The sequence below is a fragment of the Artemia franciscana genome, chromosome 5 (assembly GCF_032884065.1).
Source record: "Artemia franciscana chromosome 5, ASM3288406v1, whole genome shotgun sequence".
Classification (NCBI taxonomy): domain Eukaryota; kingdom Metazoa; phylum Arthropoda; class Branchiopoda; order Anostraca; family Artemiidae; genus Artemia; species Artemia franciscana.
This window is the reverse complement of record NC_088867.1, coordinates 42,119,054-42,145,602: the sequence shown is the minus strand read 5'-3', so window position 1 is coordinate 42,145,602 and position 26,549 is coordinate 42,119,054. Positions and strand designations below refer to the sequence as shown.

General features: G+C 35.8%; 1 protein-coding gene across 1 annotated transcript in view; it reads right to left on the bottom strand.

Moving 5' to 3' along the window:
* Window positions 1-26,549, bottom strand: part of LOC136027430 (uncharacterized) — a 114,463-nt gene that overhangs the window by 16,833 nt on the left and 71,081 nt on the right. The window contains exon 7 of the mRNA XM_065704700.1: window positions 16,044-16,215. Coding sequence (XP_065560772.1) covers window positions 16,044-16,215 — 172 coding nt within the window. The remainder of the gene's footprint in view (window positions 1-16,043; window positions 16,216-26,549) is intronic.

Genomic DNA, 26,549 nt, shown 5'->3' with positions numbered 1-26,549 from the left:
TAAGTCGTCCCCAAAGACATAGTTATTAGGTTTTTCGACTATGGTAAATAAAATGGCTATCTCAGAATTTTGATCTGGTGACTTTGGGGAAAATGAGCATGGGAGGGGGCCTAGGAGCCCTCCAATTTTTTTGAGAATAATTTCCATGAGAATAAGCTCTCTCGCGACATTCTGGGACCACTGAGTCCATACGATCACCCCTGGCGAAAAAAACAAAAAAAAAAACAAAAACAAATAAACACGCATCCGTGATCTGTCTTCTGACTAAAAAAATGTGAAATTCCACATTTTTGTAGATAGGAGCTTGAAACTTCTACAATATGGTTTTCAGATACACTGAATCTGATGATGCGATTTTCGTTAAGATTGTATGACTTTTAGGGGGTGTTCCCCCTATTTTCTAAAAAGAGGTAAATTTCTCAGGCTCGTAACTACTAAACTTGATGAAACTTATATATTTAAAATCAGCAGGGGGGTGTTTAAAATCACTTTTAGGGGGTGTTTCCCCCTATTTTCTAAAAAGAGGTAAATTTCTCAGGTTCGTAACTACTAAACTTGATGAAACTTATATATTTAAAATCAGCATTAAAATTCGATTCTTTTGATGTAACTATTCGTATCAAAATTCCATATTTTAGAGTTTCGGTTACTGTTGAGCCGGTCACTCCTTTATTACAGTTCGTTACCACGAACTGTTTGAAAAAAAATGCGCTTCAATATTGAACATTCTTCAACTCGACAAAAACAAACGAGATATATAACTGACACTTTAATTGTACTTAATCTTGATTTCATCAACAAGTTTTACTATAATGTAACCTAGGCATGGGACAAAAGAAAATTTGGATACCTCTCTAAAAAAAAAAAAAAGATAAAAAAAGAAACTACTATAGACTACTATATACAAAATCGTAGAGATTTATTTAGCTATACATTGCAGCTTATACATGTTTCCCCTATTAGAACAACTGCTAGCTTGAAAAGTTTGAAAGACTTATTTTCGCTACTCGATAAAATTGTGAATTGTTGTATTGTATCGTATTTGTGACGCTTATTGACTAGTCAGATTCTTGCATCGGCCCCGCAGTATGTTGTTACAGTTGTTTTTGAACTCGGGGTCCCGTATTACCAAGCTGAGACCATTATAGAAGGCATGTTAAATCCGTCTTTTATTTTCAGTTGTTCAATTCTTTTTGCAAAATTTTAGCTTTTCTTTTAGTTCTTTTTTTAACTAAATTATGTTTTGTAGGTTTTATTCATAAGACTGAATTGTCCGTGTGTGTTTTATTTAGTGTATTCCCTTTTAGTTTTGCGAGTTTTAATTGTTTTTCACATTTTGGCAATCTTTTCTTACCCACCTGGGCTCGTGTGTGATAGCCAATCTTCAGAAATATAATCTTATCTTGTCTAAACCCACTTCGCCACTACTACTACTACTAATAATAATAATAATAACCCACTGCAGCACCAAGCCGCCTGAGGACAACACAGCTACGCACGCTCCTCCTCCAACCTAATCTATTTAAAGCCTCCCTCTTTACATCCTCCCAGGAAGTTCCCATTTCCTTTAAATTGCACGACTTAAAATTGTGAAAATGCGAAGTTTTTTGTTGTTCTTGCTGTTTCGTATTGGGAAGATAAAGTACGTAGGCTCTGTATTATACAGATATGTGTGTACTGTCGGGTAGAGGTTCTAAGATAAGCTTCAAGGAACGGAGTTCATTTAGTGTATTTGCTTTTCGAAGTAAATTATAATTATCCAAAATATGATATCGTACCTCCTTGATCAAACAGTTCGTGGTAACGAACTGTAGTAAGGAGCGACCCGGCTCAATAGTAAACGAAACTCTAAAAAACGGAATTTTGATGCTAAAAGATACATCAAAAGAATCGAATTTTTATGCTGATTCTAGATGTATAAGTTTCATCAAATTTAATCTTTGTCATCAGAAGTTACGAGCCTGAGAAAATGTGCCTTACTTTGGAAAATAGGGGGAAACACCCCCTAAAAGTCACAGAATCTTAACGAAAATCACACCATCGTGTTCAGCGTAAAAGAGAACACTATAGCATAAATTTCAAGCTCCTATCTACAAAAATGTGGAATTTCGTATTTTTTGCCAGAAGACAGATCACGGGTGCGTGTTTATTTGTTTTTTTTTGTTTTGTTTTTTTTTCCAGGGGTCATCGTATCGACCAAGTGGTCCTAGAATCTCGCAAGAGGGCTCATTCTAACGGAAATGAAAAGTTCTAGTGCCCTTTTTAAGTGACCAAAAAAATTTGGAGGGCAGCTAGGCCCCCTCCCACGCTCATTTTTTCCCAAAGTAAACGGATCCAAATTTTGAGATAGCCATTTTGTTCCGCATAGTCGAAAACCATATTAACTATGTCTTTGGAATGACTCACTCCCCCACAGTCCGTGGGGGAGGGGCTGCAAGTTACAAACTTTGTCCAGTGTTTACATACAATAATGGTTATTGGGAAGTGTACAGGCGTTTTCAGGGGGATTTTTTGGTTTGGGGTGGGGTTGAGGGGAGGAGGCTATGTGGGAGGATCTTCTCTTGGAGGAACATATCATGGGGGAAGAGAAATTCAATGAAAAGGGCGCGGGATTTTCTAGCATTACTATAAAAAAAACAATGAAAATATCAACACGAAAAAGTTTTTCAACTGAAAGTAAAGAGTAGCATTAAAACTTAAAACTAACAGAGATTATTACGCATATGAGGGGTTCTAGAAATACTTTAGCATAAAGAGCGAGGTATTTAGGAGATAAATACCTTGCTCTTTATGCTAAGTGTTTTTAGTAATTTCAACTACTTATTCCACGGCCTTTCTGATTCAGGGGTCATTCTTAAAGAATTGGGACAAAACTTGAGATTTAGTGTAAAAGGCGAGGTATTAGCGAGGGTACAAACCCCCTCGTATACATAATAAAAATATAAGATTATGAAAGTTTGTTACGTAAGTTAATTCTTAAGTTACGTATATTTTTTACTAATAAAAACGAGGGGACAAACCCCCTCATATACATAATAAAAAATATAAGAGCATAAAAGTTTGTTACGCAAGTTAATTCTTAAGTTATGTATATTTTTCACTAATAAAAACTTTCGTTAAAAATTAAAAGTTCTAGTTGCCTTTTTAAGTAAACGAAAAATTTGAGGGCAACTAGGCCTCCTTCCCCACCCCTTATTTCTCAAAATCGTCTGATCAAAACTAAGAGAAAGCCGTTTAGCCAAAAAAAATTAATATGCAAATTTCATTTTACTAATTAATGTGCGGAGAGCCAAAATCAAAAATGCATTAATTCAAAAACGTTCAAAAATTAAATAAAAAAAAACTAGTTTTTTAAACTGAAAGTAAGGAGCGATATTAAAACTTAAAACGGACAGAAATTACTCCGTATATGAAATGGGTTGTCCCCTCCGCAATCCCTTGCTCTTTACGCTAAAGTTTGATTCTTTGTCACAAATCTACTTTTTAAAACAATTAAAAACGTTGGTGTAAAGAGCAAGGGATTGCGGAGGGGACAACCCATTTCATATACGGTGTAATTTCTGTCCGTTTTAAGTTTTAATATCGCTCCTTACTTTCAGTTTAAAAAACTAGTTTTTTTTTATTTAATATAATTTAGACCTGACAGTTCCTTCTAAGCATGAAAAGAATGAATTCCATCCATAACCATCTCAACATTCATGCAATCGATAAGGAAACAGAGAGATTTCACAACTTACATATACTGGGTTAAGTGCTCTCATACACGTTGAATTTCACTGCATAATTTACTTCAGGATAGGACCTCTTTTTTGGAGAAGCTTAATTCCTGTTTCTAAAACTATGCAAATTTTTCCATTTGCTAATGACTATCATGAGCAACTTTATTTTAATATATTTTCAAACAGTTCGTGGTAACGAACTGAAGTAAGGAGCAACGCGGCTCAATAGTAACCGAAACTCTAAAAAACGAAAATCTGATACCAATAGTTACATCAAAAGAATCACATTTTAATGCTCATTTTAAATATATAAGTTTCGTGCCTGAGACAATTTGCCTTATTTTAGAAAATAGGAGGAAACACCCCTAAAAGTCATAGAATCTTAGCAGAAATCACACCATTGCATTCAGCGTATCAGAGAACCCCTCTGTAGGAGTTTTAAGCTCACATCTATAAAATGTGGATAATCGTATTTTTTGCCAGAAGACCAATCACGGGTGCGTGTTTCTTTGTTTGTTTGTTTTTTCCCAAGGGCGATCGCATCGACCCAGTGGTCCTAGAATGTTGCAAAAGGGCTCATTCTAACGGACATAGCTATGTCTTTGGGGACGACTTACTCCCCCATAATCCCCATGGGAGGGGCTGTAGGTTCCAAACTTTGACCAGTGTTTACATATAGTAATGGTCAATTGGAAGTGTACAGACGTTTTCAGGGGATTTTTTTTTGGTTTGGGGAGGGAAGAAGTTAAGGGGAGAGTTACGTGGAAGGATAATTCCGTGGAGGGATTTGTCATGGGAGAACCGAATTTCAATGAAGGGGCGTAGGATTTTCTAGCATTATTTAAAAAAACAATCAAAAAAATAAATATGATTTTTTTTTTCAACTGAAACTAAGGAGCAGCGTTAAAACGAACAGAAATTATAACGCATATGAGAGGTTCACCTCCTCGTAATACCTCCCTCTTTACGCTAAATTATTTTTAGTAATTTCAACTGTTTATCCTACAGCCGTTGTGATTCAGGGGTCATTCTTGAGGAATTAGGACAAAACTTAAGCTTTAGTGTAAAGAGCGAGGTATTGACGAGGGGGTGAACCCCCTCATATACGTAGTAAAAACAAACGAATATAGAAGTTCGTTACGTTAGTTGATTCGTAAGTTACGTATATTTTTTTACTAATGAAAACGTTCATAAAAAATTAAAAGTTCTTTTTGCCTTTTTAAGTAATCAAAAAATTGGAGTGTGACTAGGCCTCCTTCCCCGCTCCTTTTATCTCAAAATCTTCCAATTAAAACTGTGAGAAAGCCAATCAGCCAAAAAAAAATTATAGGCAAATTTCGTTTTAATTATTTATGTGCGGAGAGCCAAAATCAAAACATGCATTAATTCAAAAACGTTCAGAAATTAAATAAAAAAACAAGTTTTTTAAACTGAAAGTAAGGAGCGAAAAAGAAACTTAAAACGAACAGAACTTACTCCGCATATGAAAGGGGCTTTTCCTCCTCAATGTCTCCTCTTTACGCTACAGTTTTTTACTGTTTCAAAAAGTAGAGTTAAGAGAAGTCAAACTTTAGCGTAAAGAGCGGGGCACTGAGGAGCAAAAGCCCCTTTCATATACGGAGTAATTTCTGTTCGTTTAAGTTTTAATTTCACTCCTTACTTTCAGTTAAAAAAACTTGTTTTCTTTTTTATTTAATAGATATTTAGAATCGACATGAATCACAGATTTTGTTGTTGCATATTTTATAATCAAAAGTTTGATTTTTCTAGTTTCAATGGGTTAACTCTTTACTGGTACTTACCTGTTAAACGAAACACACTCAAGAATTACGCTGTGTAAGATCTGACAGAAACCAGTTTGCCTCTCTGGGATTGGTTAATATTTGCTTGTTTTGAGTGAGAAAAACTACGATGTATGTATATTTTGATTAAATATTAAATATAAATAGGTGGTTAGGTATTGAATACAATGCGTTCTACAGCCTGTTTTCCATAATTCTTTGTCGTAGTTTCCATAATTTTGCTTCTACAGTATTAAATTAGCATCATGTTTGGTATATTTCATCTGGATTAGCTTAAGATTAACTTGTTGGGTGTGTTTCGTATAACAGGCAGGTACCCTTTACTTACATTTTGTTACTTCAAGGGGTTTGATCCAACGTTAAAAAACAGAAAAATTTTAGCTCTATTTTCGCTTCCCATAAAATTGTTAAGAGTAGGGGCTAACCGAATTGACAAATATTTTTTTCCTATTGTGAAGATCAAGCATGTAGGCTCTGCAATGTACAAATAAGTCTGCACTGTCAGATAAGAGGGCTTAAGCCAAACCGCTTGTAAGCCGAAAACTTGTAAGATGAACTATTTATTCAATGGCGTAATTTTCTATGGAAAGAGGGGGAGGGGGGTCAACTGCCTCCCACAGACCCCAGTTTGCGACCCAGTTGAAATTTAGCATGTTCAAATATCTTATCATAACTAAGATAGTCCTTCATAATTCAAGTATCCACAAACAAATCAATTTTCTTTAGTATACCTTTGTCTTTATGGTAGCATATGGTTCATTTTTTGCTTGGTCATTTTCACTTGACTGGGGAAAATCGGCTCCAAATTTTTCTCCTCCTCTAGGACTTTGACGGAATTACTTCTTTGTTATTTATTAATGAAAAATTAAGTCAGAACAACTATCCGAGTTTCCCATAAGGCCTGGGATCGAATCAGCTTACTCACTCTTTTACTTTTGCATAAACTCGTAAACGAGCTATGAAAGTCAGTCTAATAAAATGTTAGTCACCAATAAATAAACTATCCCAAAAGGTTAAAAAAATATTGAGGTAGAACTTGTTTGTAATTCCTTTACTCAGTATCATACGGAATAGAAAACAACATTCTTTTTACTTTCCCATGTATCTATGCGTCAGTACAATTTGCGAATAATTATTTAGTTTCACTTTTTAATACTTCTTTTCCTTGAAAACAGAATAAAACTAACGAGCTGTCTACTTTATTATAAAGCTGAATTTCTCGAATTAAAAGCGCAAAAAAAGCACAGCGCAAAAAAAGCACAGCGCAAAAATGGTCTCGGTAATTCGACTAAATAAAGGCTTGTACTGGGCTAAAAGAATGAATAAAAATATTTAGTTGTCATTTTTGTTTTTACTTTGTTTGTCACTGTTTTATGTAAATTAAACCCGTTTCTCACTCTTAAATTCTCGTAAATGGAAAAGCAGTGTGGTCTAAGAAATTATCTAAGATTTTTCGTGATACCTTTTTTTCGTATTTTACTGAAAATAAGCTTTTTTGGTATTTTCACTGAAAAAAATTGTACTTATCAACTCCCCTGTATTTCCACTCCCTTTAAATTCTTTAATTTAACCCTTTATTTAAATTAAACACGGTTCTCACTCTTAAATTCACGAACAATCTAGGGGATGGGATCTAGGGGGCAAACACGAATCCATAAAAACGGCTATTACAAAACTATGACGATAAAAAGAAGCAAATTATACATTCAGTTTTTAAATTTGAAGTAGTTACAAGGTTTTTGCTGGCCAACATATGGTAAGATTTATCGGAAGAGCAATACACCAACAGGAATGCATGCCCATGTACGTATGGTAGAAAACAATCACAATTTCAAATACTTTCGAGACTTGATTGGCATAAATCTTTAGGAAAAGGTCTAATGTTACTTATGCTGAATCATTTGTGATACCCTATTATTCAAAACGCCGAATCCTTGGGAATGAAATACCATATTTGAGATGTTCACAAACATAACAATAGGGACCCAAACATATGTAGAAGGGCACATATAAGACCCAAACATATTAGAAGGGCACATTTAAGACCCAAAACAGTGGTAGAATGGCATATTTAAGACCCAAACATGTGGTATATCAATAAATAGTAGCTTGTGGATGTTAAACTTTTAAGAGGAAGTCTATTTTTTTATATCAAGACAAGTAGTTTAATACCAAGTGATTAATCCCAACTAGCTACGTCAGTAGAACATTAGACTTTCAATTTAGAAGCTTCTGGCTCGACTTTAATTTGCAGTAGATCGATTTCGGGGATGATGGAAATGGGTATTTTGTAGATTTGTGATGCATATGTAGGTGGATAAATAGTTCGATCAAAGATGGAAGAATATCTTTTCTCTCGGTAAATGAGTATAATTTTCAAGAGTTAAATAATTTTGTGCATAGCCTGCTACCGCCAACTGAATGAATTGGTACAACTTAATCTAGGCTCGCCTAATCTAAGCAAAAACATTGCCTATTGCAAAGTTCAAAGGCTCGAGGACCCGTCCAAACAAAGTGAGAACCGTATGTGAATACAGAAGGGCCGAGTGAACGGAGGGAGGGGCAACTAGCAATATCAGCTTTTCCCTAGTCTTAGTGGTATTCAAAATATTCGAATGCAAACTATCAACTTAATAACGTAACCGTCAGGGCTGCACTGCATACATCTTTTCATGATAACGTGGATTTTGTCTACACTCTCATCTATCTTTTCCTTTACCGTGAATTTTCATTAAATTTTGGTACTTGTCTGTTATTTAAAACACACTCGAGAAGTGAAGATTGGTTAATGCTAATGAAAAAAACAAAATATGACGAAAATAGAATACTTTATTAGCAAAATTATGAAAACTATAACTTGTAAATATGCTCCCAGAACGCAGGTATTACACTTCCAAAAATGTTGCTTCTCCTAAGGGTATAAGGTCATAGTGTATCCATTGACGCAGTGTTTTCTTTAGGGGCAATAGCCCCTTATCCTGGAAAAATATAATTGCCTGTTCTTCGGTCCTTGGCAAATCCCAAATCCTAATTTGAACATCCATAGTGAGACACTATATTCTATCACTAGTCAAAGCAAACTAACCGGTGCCCTCAAGAATCGCGTTAATAATTAACTAAAATGAACTAGATCAAGAATCGTGTTAATAATGAACTTTTCTTTGTCTTTGAGACCGTCAGCCGACGCCGAAGCTCTAAATTTAATAATTCACAAATTACCTTCAGAATTTTTCTAATAAAGTATTATATATTTTCATCATATTTTATTGTCACGAAACTTCACTTCTCGAGTGTGTTTTATATAATAGACAAGTACATAAATTTCTATTGATATATTTGTATCTATCTATTTATTGTATTTATCTTTAAATACAATAACGCTTCGCTTTACGCTTAACGCTTTAAATACAATAACGGGGTATCTTTAAATACCCCGCTCTTTACAATAAAGTTTCTTAACGTTTTAAAAATAGAGTTAAGAGAAAGAGTCAAATTTTAGCGTAAAGATCGACACGTTGAGGAGGAAAAGCCCCTTTCATATACGGAGTAATTTCTGTTCGTTTTAAGTTTTAATGTTGCTCCTTACTTTCACTTAAAGAAACTTGTTTTTTTTTATTTAATTCTACAAAAGAACCGATGATAGAAATCAAAATTCTGCTGAGATAATTCAAAGCTGGGCTTTGGTGACAATTAAATTATAAAATACAATGAATTAACCATAGGTATAATGTGTCTTAAGTTTGTTGAGTTCCATCCTATAATAACGAAAAAAGATTATACTTATTTCATAATTTTCTTTCTATGCATGTACCCTATGCAGCCCTTCGGGCCTATGAATCTCTGATAAAAATTTTTATAATTGTTCGAATATATTCCTATGTCTTCCATATGTTTAACCTGTTTTGAATATTTACCACACGAATTAAGCGTAGAAAAATACCCATTTTTAGCTATAACAATGTCAGTGCTATAATTTTTTATATTTTTAGCTATAAAAATTTTTAGCTATAAAAATGTCCTTCAAAACTTGGAAATTTTGAAAACCTTATAAATTGGGATTGAGCAGATATGTGGCTCAAAATACTGTTTTTATGTCTCATTTGAGCAGAATATCTATTTTGTAAGATCTCGCTTTTAAAACATAAACATTGTTAAAGGTCATCAAAAGTCAGTGCCCTATGAAGGGAGAAGGAGTGGAGTTAGGTGCTTCAATTTGCCTTCCCAGGAAATCCTTAAGGCTCTGGATACCTTCCTGAGTCATGGACCATGAGTCTTAAGACTTAGGCTCCATGGGGCGACTCCCACCCCAAAGATCCAATATGTTGGCACACAGTGCCTATACCTTGGAATTTAGCTTGTGTTTCTAGTTTAATTTAGCTTAAGTGTCCACACTTGCTGACACACCGGACGATGTTGTCAGTAGCCTACATTCTTTATATTTCCCCTCCAAACTCAAAGTCCACGCTGCACCCTCGGCAGAGAGTAGGCTACACGGAGACCTTAGAAACCCAACCACATTCTAAAATTAAAAAAAAACAACACTAGAAGTTACCCCACTCGTAGTGTTAATTTTTTTTTTGCACAAGTCGCAAAGTAAAATGATGAAAAGCGTTTTCTCTTAAATCTACACATCCAAGGCAAATTACTGACTTCCAGCAAGGGTGAGTAATCAAAATGATTTTTTCTTTATTCTCTTTTAATTACTAGCCTATAGGCTAGCTGGAAAATATATGACTGTCTGTATTATTGACCTGCCGATAAAGTGAACGTACCAATCGATACCTTTTTTTATGCTCTTTACGAATATAATAATCGCTTCTATCGCAAATTCAAATTTAAGCACTTTTTGACCTAATCTAACCTAACCCAACCTAATTTGACCGGTCAATGTTGATGTCACCTGAACAATTGTTTTGGGTCATGAAACTATTGTTAATAGATGCATTTTGACTTTTTGAACACCTTTTCTCTCTTGTAAAACTATCGCAAACTCACCGTTATGGAGTTATTCCGGCCCAAATATTCTTGTATTTACACATACAGAATTGCAATCATTTCCATTTTCGTTGATCGGGTATTTGAAATCGCGAATCTGTAATAGTTTAGAAACAAATTCGCGCTTTGTATTTGCACATTAGGGGGGGGGGGTAAAGCATAGCATATATTAAATACGTAGGTAAAATTCTAGTTAATCGACTTCTTCCTATCTCGGAAAGGGTTAAGGTTAGGAAAATGGAATTTTCAGGGATGGGTCTACAGGCTAAAGTATGTGCCAGGAAGGTTTTTCAAAGCACCCACCTCCACTTCTTCTCCCTCTAGAGGGCCCTGAAATTTGTCTACATGACAGGTTTTACCTATTGATATTTTGACGAAACAACATTTTACCTTAATTTTCAGTTACTAGTTACTTTTTCTCTGCCTTTAGTTCTGAAAATGCAATTCCTATTATTTGAGTAGAATTTTGAGCCATATCAATGTTTTTTTTCAGAATTTAGGAAATGTATTTGCATATCTTTAAAACCTTATAAAATGGAATTGAGCAAAGTTATGAAGCTGAAAACAATTTTGTCGTACTTCAATTAAGCAGAAGATCTATTTTGCAAGGTTTCACTTTTACAACACACATATTTTTAAAGGTCATCAAAGGTCAGGGCCCTCTAGACAGAGAAGGAGTGGAGGTAGGTGCTTCAAAATACCTTCCCGGGACATACTTTAGTCTGTAGATTCATTCCTGAAAGTTGCATTTTCCTAACCTAAACCCTTACTGAGATAGCAAGAAGTCAATTAACTAGAATTTTATCAATGCGTAAACTAACCATTGCTGTATTTAATATATGCTATGCTTACCCCCCCCCCCTAATGTGCAAATATATAATAACTCCATAACGGTGAGTTTGCGGTAATTTTGCAAGAGAGAAAAGATGTTCAAAAAGTCAAAATGCATCCTATAACAAATGTTCAGGTAATATCAACATTGACCATTTATCCTAACCTAAACTAGCGTTATTATAATAATTACATAAAAAAAACTAGGTTTTTTTAACTCCGTATATGAAATGGATTGTTCCCTCCGCAATCCCTCGCTCTTTACGCTAAAGCTTTTAATTGTTTTAAAAAGCAGAATTGTGGCAAAGAGTCAAACTTTAGCGTAAAGAGCGAGGGATTGCGGAGGGAAACAATCCATTTCATATACGGAGTAATTTCTGTTCGTTTTAAGTTTTAATGTCGCTCCTTACTTTCAGTTAAAAAAACCTAGTTTTTTTTATGTAATTTCTGAACGTTTTTGAATTAATGCATGTTTGATTTTGACTCTCCACACGTAAACTATTCAAACGAAATTTGCATATTAATTCCTTTTTTGGCTAAATGGCTTTCTCTTAGTTTTGATCATACGATTTTGAGAAATATGGGATGGGGAAGGAGGCCTAGTTGCCATGCAATTTTTCGGTTACATAAAAAGTCAACTATTAATTTTAATTTTAACGAATTTTTTTATTAGCAAAAAATATACGTAACTTTAGAATTAACTTACGTAACAAACTTTTATATTCTTTAATTATTATTATGTATATGAAGGGGTTTGTACCCTCGTTAATACCTCGTTCTTTACACTAAATCGTAAGTTTTGTCCCAATTCTTTAAGAATGACCCTTGAATCAGAAAGGCCGTAGAATAAATAGTTGAAATTACTAAAAATACTTTAGCATAAAGAGCGAGGTATTTATCTCCTCCTAAATACCTCGCTCTTTATGCTAAAGTATTTTTAGAACCCCTCATATGCGTAATAATCTCTGTTCGTTTTAAGTTTCAATGCTACTTCTTCCTTTCATTTGAAAAAACGTTTTCATGTTTATTTTTCATTGTTTTCTTATAGTAATGCTAGAGAATCCTGCGCCCTTTTCATTGAATTTTTCTTCCCCCATGACAGATTCCTCCAAGGAAAGATCCTCCAACATAGCCCCCTCCCCTCAGCCCCACCCCCAAACGAAATAAAATCCCCTGAAAACGTCTGTACACTTCCCAATAACCATTACTATATGTAAACACTGGTCAAAGTTTGTAACTTGCAGCCCCTCCCCCAGGGATTCTGGGGGAGTAAGTCATCCCCAAAGACATAGTTATTATGGTTTTCGACTATGCTGAACAAAATGGCTATCTCAAAATTTTGATCCGTTGACTTTGGGAAAACAATGAGCGTGGGAGGGGGCCTAGATGCCCTCCAATTTTTTTGGTCACTTAAAAAGGGCACTAGAACTTTTCATTTCCGTTAGAATGAGCCCTCTTGCGACATTCTAGGACCACTTGGTCGATACGATGACCCCTGGGAAAAAACAAAACAAAAAAAAAAACAAATAAACACGCACCCGTGATTTGTCTTCTGGCAAAAAATACAAAATTCCACATTTTTGTAGATAGGAGCTTGAAACTTCTACAGTAGGGTTCTCTGATACGCTGAATCTGATGGTATCATTTTCACTAACATCCTACGACTTTTAGGGGGTGTTTCCTCCTATTTTCCTAAATAAAGCAAATTTTCTCAGGCTCGCAACTTTTGATGGGTAAGACTAAACTTGATGAAACTTATATATTTAAAATCAGCATTAAAATGCGATTCTTTTGATGTAGCTATTGATATCAAAATTCAATTTTTTAGAGTTTTGGTTACTATTGAGCCGGGTCGCTCCTTACTACAGTTCGTTACCACGAACTGTTTGATTTTGGCACTGAGAAAATGTAATATTATTTTGTCGGACAACGACTGATAACTCACACTTTAATTGAAAATTCGTCATTTTTAAGAGCTTAAAAAGTGCTTAAAAATGAATTTTATGACAGAAGCGATTGTTTTGTTCGCAAAGAGCATAAAAAGGTACTGACTGGTGTGTTCACTTTATTGGTAAGTCAATAATATGGACAGTCATATATTTACCGGCTAGCCTACTCAAGATACTGAACCCATAAGCCAAGCTGATGAGAGATAGCAAAGGTTCATAGTACTACTACTACTAATGATTCACCACAGCACCAAGCCGTCTGAGGCCAACACGGCTACACACACATTCCTCCTCCATCCCAATGTATTCAAAGCCTCCCTCTTTACACCCTCCCAGGAAGTTCCAATTCCCTTAAATCTTTCTTTCTGACATCCTCCTACCCCAACCGTGGACAATCTGTTTAGCCCTTTTCTTTTAGCCCTAGACAGTTGACCAAAAAGGACAAGTCTATCATCCATCATCCGCATAATGTGCCCTAACCATCCAACCTTTCTCTCATTGCAGCCCTAGAAAGCAGGATTGAACCACACTTTTCGTACAGCCTACTACATCCTTAAAATTAAATTCTGACTTGGAAAAATACGTAAGTAAAATAACTAAAAAATTATATTCTGAAAAGAAATTTGTATATTTATGAGGGGGAGAATCTTCAAATTAATCTTCCCTAAGTAGCTTAACAAAAACCTACCCTGGACTTATAGCAAAGATTGCACATCCACAGAATTCCCATAAGAATAAAACGGCAACTAAAATACCTTTGAATCACGATCCCGTAGTCTTAAGCTTCCACCACGCACAGTTGGCCATTTCATAATTCTTTTAAACTCGAAATATAAAAAACGATAGAAAATCCAACTCCTACAACATTTATTTTGGCACCGAGTTCCACAACCAAACACAAACAAAAGCTGAGATAACATAAAAACATGACGATAATAGCCTTGGAGGCTGGCTCGCCGTAGGCAACCAGAAACGCCATCTTTTAAACCTTTAAAATTTCAAAGCTTAAAAAACGAAAGTGACAGGAAGTGTTTTTTTTTTCTTTGATTTTCTGTATGTTGAAAAGGAAGTGGTTGTAGTTAATTTTTGAAAGAAATTTGTTTTAGCGTCAAATAAGAGATCTTGGTTATAATATAACCATTCACTATTGTAATAATCTAATGAGATTTAAATGAGGTAAAATTAGGCACCGCATTTCGGCATTTATTAAGACACGTAACCAGAATCAGTTTAAGTAGTAATTGGGTATGCAAGAGGTTTCGTAGACGAGGGAGGAATCCTGCAATAACCCACGGGGCAAATGTTTTTTCTTGGCATGTGTCCTCGGGAGCAGGTTCAGGAAGCAGTTTTTGGATGTGTGTCCCCCCCCCCGTCTGTAAGGTCATAAGTTGTACTAATACAAGGGCAGAGAGGCTAAAATACCAACGAAGAAGCTATAGTGTCATCGGTGTACCATAGCATTAATTCTTTATCCCCCTCCATGTCTCCCATTTCCAAAAATAAAGGAAGATGTTTATTTTACATTTTGTATTTCTGATTTTTGAGGAAAAGAAAGTATAACATGAAGGCAAATTTGGTTTGTTCTGAAGAATCATTCCATCCCATAAGATAGCCCTGAGGGACCATGGCTACCGCTAGATGGGCGATACCCATAGCCCGTTTGAGAAACAAGTATTAAAAGTATATAAAAACGAGGAAAAGGAAAAAGATCCCGTTTAAATCCTGTTAAAACAAAACTCCTATTAGTACTTTCCTCCAGGAAACCTCATGGAAGCGTTCTTGTAAGGGATAGCGAGAAGTCACCCAGATTCCACCACATAGTTTGCATCTAAGAGCCCCATGTTTGCCGCAGAGTTCCCCCAATGCAAGGATTTTGGCACAGTTCCACCACGCTAAGCAGGCACCATCTGGTGCACGGGATTTATGCAAGTCGACGCACCATCGAGAGATATGTCTTGGCAAAACAAAAGAATTTCGTGTTCTTGGAATAATTTAACAACATTTACAACATAAAGAAACTCCCGAATCTCTACTTTAGAGACTTCATTATGGTCGAACCAAAAGGAAGATGTTTTTTTTTTGGAAGAAGACAGAAGAAAACTTCTTAAAGAGCAAGTAAAAAAAGAAGAATTACAGGCAAAGTAGGAAAAAAGTCAAAATATTTTTGACACAGGAGGGGCTGCAGGAAAGTATTCACACGAAAATTTAATCCAGCTCTAACAGGGCCGTATCCAGGATTTTTTGTTCGAGGGGGAACAAAAACAACTTATAAATGTAAAATTTATTTCCCTTAAGATCATTCCTTAAAAGCATTATCATAATAACTTTCGTAGGAGCGACCCCCCCCCCACTATTAAGAGTGATCTTTAAAACAATGATGATAGGCAGACACGTTCCAATGGTTAGTGGTGCCTAGGCCAAAATAATTACAGCATCCCTCCAGCTCAATAATAAGCGAAAAAACGAATAAGAGTGCAAAATTTGATCAAAGTGGGCAATCGCCCAGCCGTGGTGTCCCACTCCTCCCCCTCTTAGTTGCAGTGGCCGGAGTAACTTATTTGGGTAGTACCCCTCTAGGAGTGGCTCTGATGACAGGCTACCTGAAGGCCGAAACAGGTTTCAACTGGAATTTCCTCATTTAAGATACTTATAACTGATCTCAGTCAGTCACCTAAAACAACAATATGTAATACCTTGTGCCTCAAATAAAGCAATCCCATCAACCACTATTTTACAAAAGCACTTACCAGTGACTGCAATTCCACTAACTGGCTTCTAGCTGTATGCAGATCCTTTAATACGACGTCGTAGGGAATAATTCCTTCGTCCTTGTTTCTTTCCCTTTCTATTTTGTTTTCGGAATCGCCAGTTACTGTTTCAAATAGCCATTTTTGAACCTCGTGGAGTTTCTTCTCCATTCTTAAATTAGATTACTTATAATCAATTACATAATTAATAATACATTGGACTATCAAATATTATAAACATTATAATGATATAATAAAAGGAATTTTAAATAAATAAAATATGATAATATAATAAATTATATTAGGTATAATTAATTATGTATAAATATAATAAATTAGATAATCAAAATAGGTGTTTTATTAACCGGGTACATTCAGGCAAAGACAAACCCATTTTTTGGGGGGGGTATATATATTAATTTTATATGAACTAATTCCTGACTCACATTTCTAAGTCTAAAGCAACACAATAACTACTTGACATAAAATATCACTAAAAGGAAGCAAAACTTTATTTATAAAGATTAGTTGTATCCCGCCGTGCAAAAACTGGGATAGCCAAGTAGCAATGCTACTTGGCAGTTTTCAAATTTGTTAGCATATTTTGTCTGAGAATACCATTTTTACATATAAAAATAATTTTTGCTCATAGAAAAGCTGCCAAAACACAAGTTTCGCTCTGCCGTGCAAAAAGTGGGGTAGCATACTAACAATGCTACTTGGCAGTTTTCATGGCCTAGTAAGTAGTTAAAAAAACGTATTTTTTATTTAATTTCTGAACGTTTTTGAATCAATGCATGTTTTGATTTTGGCTCTCCGCAGATGAATAATTAAAACGAAATTTGCATATTTATTTTTTTGGCTAAATGGCTTTCTCATAGTTTTGATCGAATGGTTTTGAGAAAAAAAGCAGGGGAGGAGGCCTAGTTGCCCTCTGATTTCTTAATTACTTAAAAAGGTAACTAGAACTTTCATCGCTGTTTGTCGATGGAAATTCTTTGCCTTTCATAATTTAAGAAATCAACGAGCGGGAATGACGGTACTGGTACTTAAAAACCCCTACCCATCTCCACAACTAGGCTTCCTCCCCCGCTCTTTTTTTTCTCAAAATCATTCGATCAGAATTATGAGAAAGCCATTTAGCCAAAAAAAAATAAAAAAAAATGCAAATCTCGTTTTAATTATTCCTCTGCGGAGAGCCAAAATCAAAACATGCATAGATTCAAAAACGTTCAGAAATTAAATAAAAAAAACACGTTTTTTAACTGAAAGTAAGGAGCGATATCAAAACTTAAAACGAGCAGAAATTACTTCGTATATGAAAGAGGCTGCTTCCTCATCAACGCCCCGCTCTTTACGCTAACGTTTTTTACTGTTATAAAAAGGAAAATTGAGAGAAAGAGTCAAACTTTAGCGTAAGGAGCGGGGCGTTGATGAGGAAGCAGCCTCTTTCATATACGAAGTAATTTCTGTTCGTTTTAAGTTTTAATGTCGCTCCTTACTTTCAGTTAAAAAACTTGTTTGTTTTTTTTATTTAATAAATATCCAAGGCATGCAGACGAATAAGACAAGGCGTGATTTATGGATATAAGTGCGTAGGGTAAAGTTAAAGAATACGACACTGGACTTTACAGTCCCTACCGGCAGCGCCGATCACTTTTCATACTCTTTCAACCACATGGTGCAATGGGGGGGGGGCTGGGGACCAGCCATCCTGTGCTTTTACACGCGTTTCCTGTCTACCTTCCCCAGATTTTTCCGAATAGACTACCTATTTAGAGCTCGATCGACTTCTGCTGAGCTTAATGACTCGCGCCACTGACCCCCAATCCAAACCAAGTTATTAGGTTGCAGCTACCACTGTTACCCATGAACCAAATAACCAGTAACCCCAGGAGTCGAACTCGTATACCCACAATCATAGGGTTTTAAGTCTAACATGCTAGCCACTCGGCCAGGACAGCTTGGACTGTGTATGCGGTGTTTTATATTTCGGAGGGGGGTGGGCGAGTCTACTGAGACTTTCAATTATAGTATACGAATATGGAGAAAACTTGGGAATTTAGGGGGTACATAGGAAGGATTCTCTCTCCGTCCTTTATATGTATTAAAGGAAAAAGAAGTTTTTAACTGAACGTAAGGAGCAACATTGAAGCTTAAAACGAGCAGAAATTATTACGCATATGAGGAGGGTTGCCTCCTCCTCAATACCTCACTCTTTACGCTAAAGTTTGACTTTTTTTTATTTTGACTCTTGAAACCCAAGGGCTGTTTAATTAGAATAAAAAAATTTTTTGTAATTAAAAAAAACTTTAGCGTAAAGAGCGTGGTATTGATCAGGGGGCAACCCCCTCATATACGTAATAACTTGTCATAGTTAAAAGTTTTTTTTTGGTGCTTACATTAAGTTGAAAAACTTGTTTTTTCATTTAATTTTTAATCATTAAAAGAAACAGGAAATCCGGCTCCCACTCCATGGAAAATTGCCTTCCCCCATAAAAACTTCCTCCAGGGAAAGATCCACCCTCTTAACCCCCCCCCCCCAAAAAAAAAAACAACCTTGTATAATTTCCAATGACCAATACTATATGGAAGCAACGGGCAAAGTTCAAAGCTAGCAGCCCTTCCCCCCGGAACTGTGGGGGGTCACGACATCCTCAAAGAACATTGTTGTTGGAGATCTTGACTCTTCTGAACAAAATGGCTATCTTGGAATTTCGATTGGGCAACTTTTGCAAAAAAGGGGCGCGAGAGGGTGGCTAGCTGCTCTTCAATATTTTTGGTCACTCAAAAAGGCACTAATTTTTTTTTATTTTCAATCAAATGAGCCCTCCCAATCTTCTAGTATCACTGGTTTGATACGATCACTCCTGGGAAAAAACAACAAATAAAGACGCATTCATGATTCTTCTCTGGAAAAAAAAATGCTAAATTCCACATTTTTCCATAAATAAGTTGAAACTTCTACACTAGGGTTCTCTGGTATGCTCAATCTGACGGTGTGATTAATGTGTTCATTAAGATTGCTTGATGTTTGGGGATGTTTCCCCCCTTTTTTGAAAATTGGATAAATTTTTCCTCAGGCTCGTATTTTTTGATGAGTACCATTAAACTTGATACATTCTATATCAAACAGTTCGTGGTAACGAACTGTAGTAAGGAGCGACCCGGCTCAATAGTAAACGAAACAAAAATTACACCATCGCATTCAGCGTATCAGAGAACCCTATAAAAAATTCCAAGGTCCAATCTACAAAAATGTGGAATTTCGTATTTTTTGCCAGAAGACAAATCACGGGTGCGTGTTTTTTTTTTTTTTCCCAGGGGTTATCGTATCGACCAAGTGGTCCTAGAGTGTTGCAAGAGGGCTCATTCTAACGGAAATGAAAAGTTCTAGTGCCCTTTTTAAGTGACCAAAAAAATTGGAGGGCACCTAGGCCCCCTCCCACGCTCATTTTTTTCCCAAAGTCAACGGATCAAAATTTTGAGATAGCCATTTTGTTCCGCATAGTCGAAAACAATAATAACTATGTCTTTGGGGATGACTTACCCCCCACAGTCCCTGGGGGAGGGGCTGCAAGTTACAAACTTTGACCAATGTTTACATACAGTGATGGTTACTGGGAAGTGTACCGACGTTATCAGGGGGATTTTTTTGGTTTGGGTGTGGGGTTCAGGGGAGGGGGCTATATGGGAGGATCTTTCCTTGGAGGAATATTTCATGGGGGAAGAGAAATTCAATGAAAAGGGCGCAGGACTTTCTAGCATTACTATAAAAAAAACAATGAAAATATAAACATGAAAAAGTTTTTTCAATTGAAAGTAAGGAGAAGCACTAAAACTTAAAAAGGAACAGAGATTATTACGCATATGAGGGGTTCTAAAAATACTTTAGCATAAAGAGCGAGGTATTTAGGAGGAGATAAACACTTCACTCTTTATGCTAAAATTTTTTTAAATAATTTCAACTATTTATTCTACGGCCTTTCTGATTCAGGGGTCATTCTTAAAGAATTGGGATAAAACAAGATTTAGTGTGAAGAGCGAGGTATTAACGAGGGGACCAACCCCCTCATATATATAATCAAAAATATAAGAATATAAAAGTTTGTTACGTAAGTTAATTCTTAAGTTACGTATTTTTTTTTACTAATAAAAACGTTCGTCAAAAATAAAAGATCTAGTTGCCTTTTTAAGTAACCGAAAAATTGGAGGGCAACAAGACCTTCTTCCCCACCCCTTATTTCTCAAAATCGTCTGAACAAAACTAAGAGAAAGCCATTTAGCCAAAAAAAGAATTAATATGCAAATTTCATTTTAATAATTTATGTACGGAGAGCCAAAATCAGTCATGCATTAATTAAAAAACTTTCAGAAATTAAATAAAAAAAACAAGTTTTTTAAATGAAAGTAAGGAGCGACATTAAAACTTAAAACGAACAGAAATTACTCCGTATATGGAAGGGGCTTTTCCTCCTCGACACCCCGCTCCTTGCGCTAAAGTTTGATTCTTTCTCGCAACTCTACTTTTTAAAACAATAAAAAACTTTAGCGTAAGGAGCGGGGTGTCGAGGAGGAAAAGCCCCTTTCATATACGGAGTAATTTCTGTTCGTTTCAAGTTTTAATGTCGCTCCTTACTTTCATTTAAAAAAACTTGTTTTTTTTATTTAATATTTTGAATGAGCATCAAAATTTGATTATTTTGATGTATCTTTTGTTATTAAGACTCTAATTCTTAGAGTAGCGGTTACTATTGAGCCGCACCACTCCTTACTTACAGTTCGTAATCACGTACTGTTCAACCTACAATTTAAAAATAAACCATAATGCCCAAAATTTAAGAGGTCTTAAAGGTAGATAATATATTTTTAAAGTAAGTAGTTTACTTTTTTTTAAATGCTTTCCCCTTGACTAATAAGACAGGGAAACATGTGTAGAATTCTAATTTTTTCTGCTTGAAGAACTCTTTTATTAATGCAATTTAAAAATAAACCCGCTTAAACCCACATTTACCCGCAATTTTTTATGGAATAAACCCGTTAGTCTTTAAGTAAAACTGAATTCACACGAAGGCTTAGCTAGACATGCTTAGCAAGACACCTAGACATTATTATTACAGGTAATCACAGGTAACATTATTACATCACTACAGGTAACTTCTTTTTTTTTGCTTTCTTTTTTACAATCAATAGTAGTATAGAATTATATTGTATAGACACAAACGACTTGACTATATAGGCAAAGGGGAGAACTAGGCTCAATAGAATCATGCAAAGGGTATATCAGAGGTAATACTCTAGCATTGCCTATAATGAAGAGCCAAAGGTCTTCAGTATGTTATTTTTCTTTTTTTCCTCAGCCACTTTGTAAGGGGGGGAGTTGGTCGATAAACTTGTGATGTATCTCAGTTGATTGTAAATAAAAAGCTCTAGATCCCTACCTAAGGGTCTAAAGTGATTGGAAGGCAAGCATCCATCCTCCCCTTTTTTGCTATCCAAACCCCCGCAACCCCTCCCACCATAATGTGCGATAAAAATCTTAGATTTTCATCTGCTTAGAATTGTTGAAAAGCAAACATAACCCAGGGATCACCTTACCCTCTACAGCCCCTGGGGTAAGAGTCGTAAACTGTGTGAATTGACAATTGTTTACCGATAAATTTCATAATGACAGGAGCGGACATATTTGTCATTGGGTGTGATTTACTCCAAAGTTTTGAGGAAAGTTCAGCAGGCCAAATAAAAAAAGACCAAATAAAAAGGAACACAAATTCTGTTGAGAGGAAGATGATTTAAGGGGGTCCATGGATAAGCTAAGGAAACTTTTTGTTCCAGATCACTTTGAAACATACATCTAAGTCCTTGGATCAAGAGGAATCTAGCGTAGAAACCAATTATTTGGAAAATGGGTCCCAGGAATCTGGGCTTGGAAAAGGGCCATGAATTCTTTTGATCGGCTCGAAACTTATATTATTAAGCCTTAAGCTAACGAGCGAAAAAAGTATTAACACTTTTTTTCTGATTAGTCCAAAATTCATTTCATCGAGTCCTTTGGTCATGAGGCTACAGTTCAGCACAAGGTAAAGAATTAGTTTTCCCTTAAAAAGGGTAAAAAAAAATTTATGTTCCTCCAGTTGTGTAATACTAGTGCCTGATTGAAAACTGAGCTTGCTTGCATTTTTTCAGAGAATTGAATAAAAAAACTAGTTTTTTCAGCTGAAAGTAAGGAGCAACACTAAAACCTAAACGAACTGGATTTATTACACATATGAGAGGGGTGGCCTCCTCTTCAACACCTCGCTCTTTACGCTAAAGTTTTTAGTACTTAAAAAAGCTTCTTATTGTTCTAATCAAACGAACCTTGTGTTTCAGGAGTCGTCCTTAAAGAATTGGGACAAAATTCAACCTTTAGCGTAAAAAAAAGATGCTGAGGAGGAGCAACCCCCCTCAAATACGTAAGAGTTTTGTTCGTTTTAAGTTTCAATGTTGTTCCTTACTTTCAGTTGAAAAATTTGTTTTTTTATTTAATTTCTGATCGTTTTCCCAAATGTGTAATGGAAATCTGGCTCCACTTACACGGGAAAATCCCTCCTCCCTACGGATATATTCTCTGGATAATTCAATCCCTGTGAAAATTTACCCCGGACAATTACCCATAACATCTCCACGTGCAAGATTGAGTCGGCAAAGAGAAAGCAAGACATAAGATTACCCATAACATCTCCACGTGCAAAATTGAGTCGGCAAAGAGAAAGCAAGACATAAGAAGAGTTTCGTATCAGTCCACCCAGGCGCCAGGAGACAAATTAGCAGGTTCTAGTCATAATGTCATATATAACCCCCTGATTATGAATTATACCCGGGAATAGTTATCTCCGTGGAGTACTTGACCCTTAAAAATGATTTGAAAGATTAGAAAAAATCTATCTCGAGAATGTTTTGTATTTTTCAAGTTTGCAAGTCTATATGTTACAAGGCTCTTACAAGGCATGCAATTTATAGAATACAGTAGATAATTATCAAAAAGGGCAATTCTAGTGCTTTCTTGAAGATCGAGGTTCAAACCAACCCAACCCAAGCGGGAAGCCGCTTGAAACCAACCCAAAAGACAAAATGTACTTTGGCCAACCCTTAAAAAGAACTAGAAGCAGTAAAAAATTTCTGATTGAAGGTTGGTAAAAATAAAGGGTCAACAACCGAAATGCTAGAAAAAAATACCTCTATTTTATTTTTACCCTTGACCAGGACTGTTCCGGTTCATTTGCTAATGTTCGTTTGTAGGTTATAAATAATTAAACATTATAAGGATTATAAACGATGTCTCAACAAACTAATTTTGACACTCTATTCAATTCATCGAATTAAAATAACATTCAGTCGATTACTGAATTTTTTTTTATCAATAACTTAATTAAATTTTTGCTCAGTTAGGCCGAGCTGCAGCTAAAAGGGCCAAAATGTAATGGGTTGCAAGTGAAACTCGCTAGATAGTACTGTTTAATAATTCAGGTAGTTTTTAAAGGTCAAGCACTCATCAGAGCTACCCATTTCCGGGTATAATCGTAATCATCGTTTTTGATGTGACTAAAAACTGTTTTCAGATCGCGTAAAACAGATGCGTCATGGAGGCAAACTCTCCCAGCGTAAAATTTCTCCTGAAAAATTCATCCACTGGAAACTTCCCTGCCCATGGAAAATTCTCTTCGTGGAAAATCCCCCCAGTAGAAAATTTATTACCGCCCCCCACCCGAAAAATGTATGCATATTTTCCAATAACATATACTATACGTAAACTATGGGCAGATTTTATAAAGACCTTTCCCCAGAGGTTGTGGAGGATCATGATATCTCCAAAGACATAGTTATTCGGCTTTTCGACTATGCTGAGTAAAATGGTTATCTCAAAATTTTGATCGAACGATTTTTAGAAAAAAGGGTGTAGGAGGGGACCTAGTTACCCTCCAATCTTTTTGGTCACTTCAAAGGGACACTGGAAATTTTAATTTGTATTCTAATGAGCCCTCTCCGGATATTTTGGACCACTGGGTCGGTACGATCAACCCTGAAAAAAAAGCAACAAATAAATACGAATCTGTGATTATTCTTCTGGCAAAAAAACCCAACGTTTTTGCAGATAGGAGCATGAAACCTTTACAGTAGGGTTCTTTTATACGCTGAATCTGGCGATGTTATTTTGATTAGGATTTTATCACGTATAGGGGGTGCGTTCCCCTCTATTTGAAAATAAGACAAATTTCCTTAGGCTTGCAGTCTTTGATTGGTAAGGCTAAACTTACAAAACTTATATATTTGAAATCAGCAAGTGTTTTCAATAAGGCGCTAGTTTTTCAGAATTCCACAAATACAAGGAAATGTCAAAAGTCGGTTTATTTGTGCTAGTCTTGAAGATATATATAGCATAAACTGCGAAACAATAATTTTTTGTTCGTTTTAATTTCCAACTTTGTTCTTTGCTTCCATCAGAAACTCCGCAAAAAAAAAGAAACTAATTACGCTTTGAAATGATGACAAGCAATCTTGATTTGCTGGCCAATTTATAAATTAGAAATCAAAGAGTCTTTATGTATTTATGGAAGATTATTTTATATATATAGATTCACTCCAAGGATTGTATATAGGACAAATGAGACAATCAATATTATAAGGCTATATTTATGAAACATACCTATATCTGTAAGGTTAAGTGTTAATGTGGATCGAGTTAATTTTCCCACATGGTCTTAGGCTACCCCAGGAATCCCCCCCACCGACAGCCTCTCCTGGAAAATTCACCCCGCAGACTATTATCATCTGGGGAATTACCCGTACATGTAAAATTGAGAAGCCAACGGGAAACTGAGACAAATAAAAGGAATGAAGAAAAGAAGGGATTCTGGAATATTCTAGCTAAATTCCAAAATATAGGTAGAACATCCTATAGTATTTATTTTTATATTTCTACTTCTTTTAATCTTTTTTTTGTGTTTGGGGGGGTTCAGTTATCACATCAGAGTAAAAAAAAAGTTAAAGAAAATAATTTGCTTGCTTGTTTGAAATAAGTAATTCTGCCCATTTCTAATTTACTTGGTTCTAGTTTGGACTTTGACTCCATGTTATTTAAGATAAATTTTAAAAAGAAGCACCTCTTAAGGGATCTTCATACGGAAACCTTCTAATATGTTGGGAAATGGACGTTTTTTTAGTACTAAGAATCTGGCGCGGTTTATTCGTGAGGGTATAATCCATCGTGATTGTTTGGATTAGTGTTTTTGAATGGTTTCCCTAGCATTAATTGCTTTGATCAAAACTTTAATTAATTCTGTTAATTACATTTGTATGTTATTCTCTTTTTTTGTGGTCATGGCTCTGCGGTTTTTTCGTGTCAAATACACTATACTACGCACCTAGTGAACGCGTTCTTGATCGCAAGGGATGTACTAGTGTCATGCATTGTAGATCTTAGTGCCAGACCAAGTCCACGAGAAGTACTAACTCATGCTCCCCGGCCCCAGCTTGGTTCTCTGTGCACTTCCACCTTAGGGCAGTTGCTTTACACTTCCCATGAATTTGATCTTTAAAAATTGTCTTCTTTAACCTTTATCTTACCTAATATGACAGACCAACCCGCCAAAAGACGAAAAATAGTGAATAAAAGATAAACTATTACAATAGATACTATACTATATTCTCCATCATATATCCTACTAACATTTAGAATATATATAGAAAATTCCACTATCTTTTCTTTTCTTCATTCTATTTGTGATAGAACTTTCTCTTTAACTGCTGAATTTTACATGTAGGGGAGTTTTCCGGGGAGATTGTTCGCGGGGGGGGGGGCGATTTCAGAACGAAAACTATGTGTGGGGGAAACTTTTGGGGGAAATTTCCAAAAGGGTGAGCTTTAGGGGGGAATTTTCCAAGGACATTCATCTGGGGGGGATTATACCGGGCGCCTATTAAAGCACCAACGCACCTATTATCAAATTGAATACACCAAAATAGCCAACATTTATGGGAGGAAGGTATACCAGAGCCATTTATGCCAAACAGGGCCTCTACAATGGTCCACGTTTCAGTTGCCTCTTTGATTTTATTTTTCTTTTTTTTTTTGCAGCGACAGGTAGCGATAGGGCCGTATCCAGGATGTTTTTCGAAGGGTGGGGGGGGGGTTGCACAGAAAAACTTTAAAAAATGCATTGTTTATATACATTTTTACTGTGATGTAAGGGATGGACATATTTCGGGAAGGGTTCAAACCCCCTAGCCCCCTGGGTACGGCCTTAGGTAGCAAGATTAGCAGATATCAATCCACTAAGCTACTATAGGTTAAGCCAACTTTTATACGCAAAATTAAAGAAAAGGAACTGGGATAAAATAAGCAAATTGCTTTATCTGCTATTATACTTTTGCTATTGCAGCAATTAAAAAGAATTCTTTTTCTGAGGTTAAAAACGACGTCAAAGAAACCGTCTAGACATAGAGAGTGCGGATATAATTCTTTGT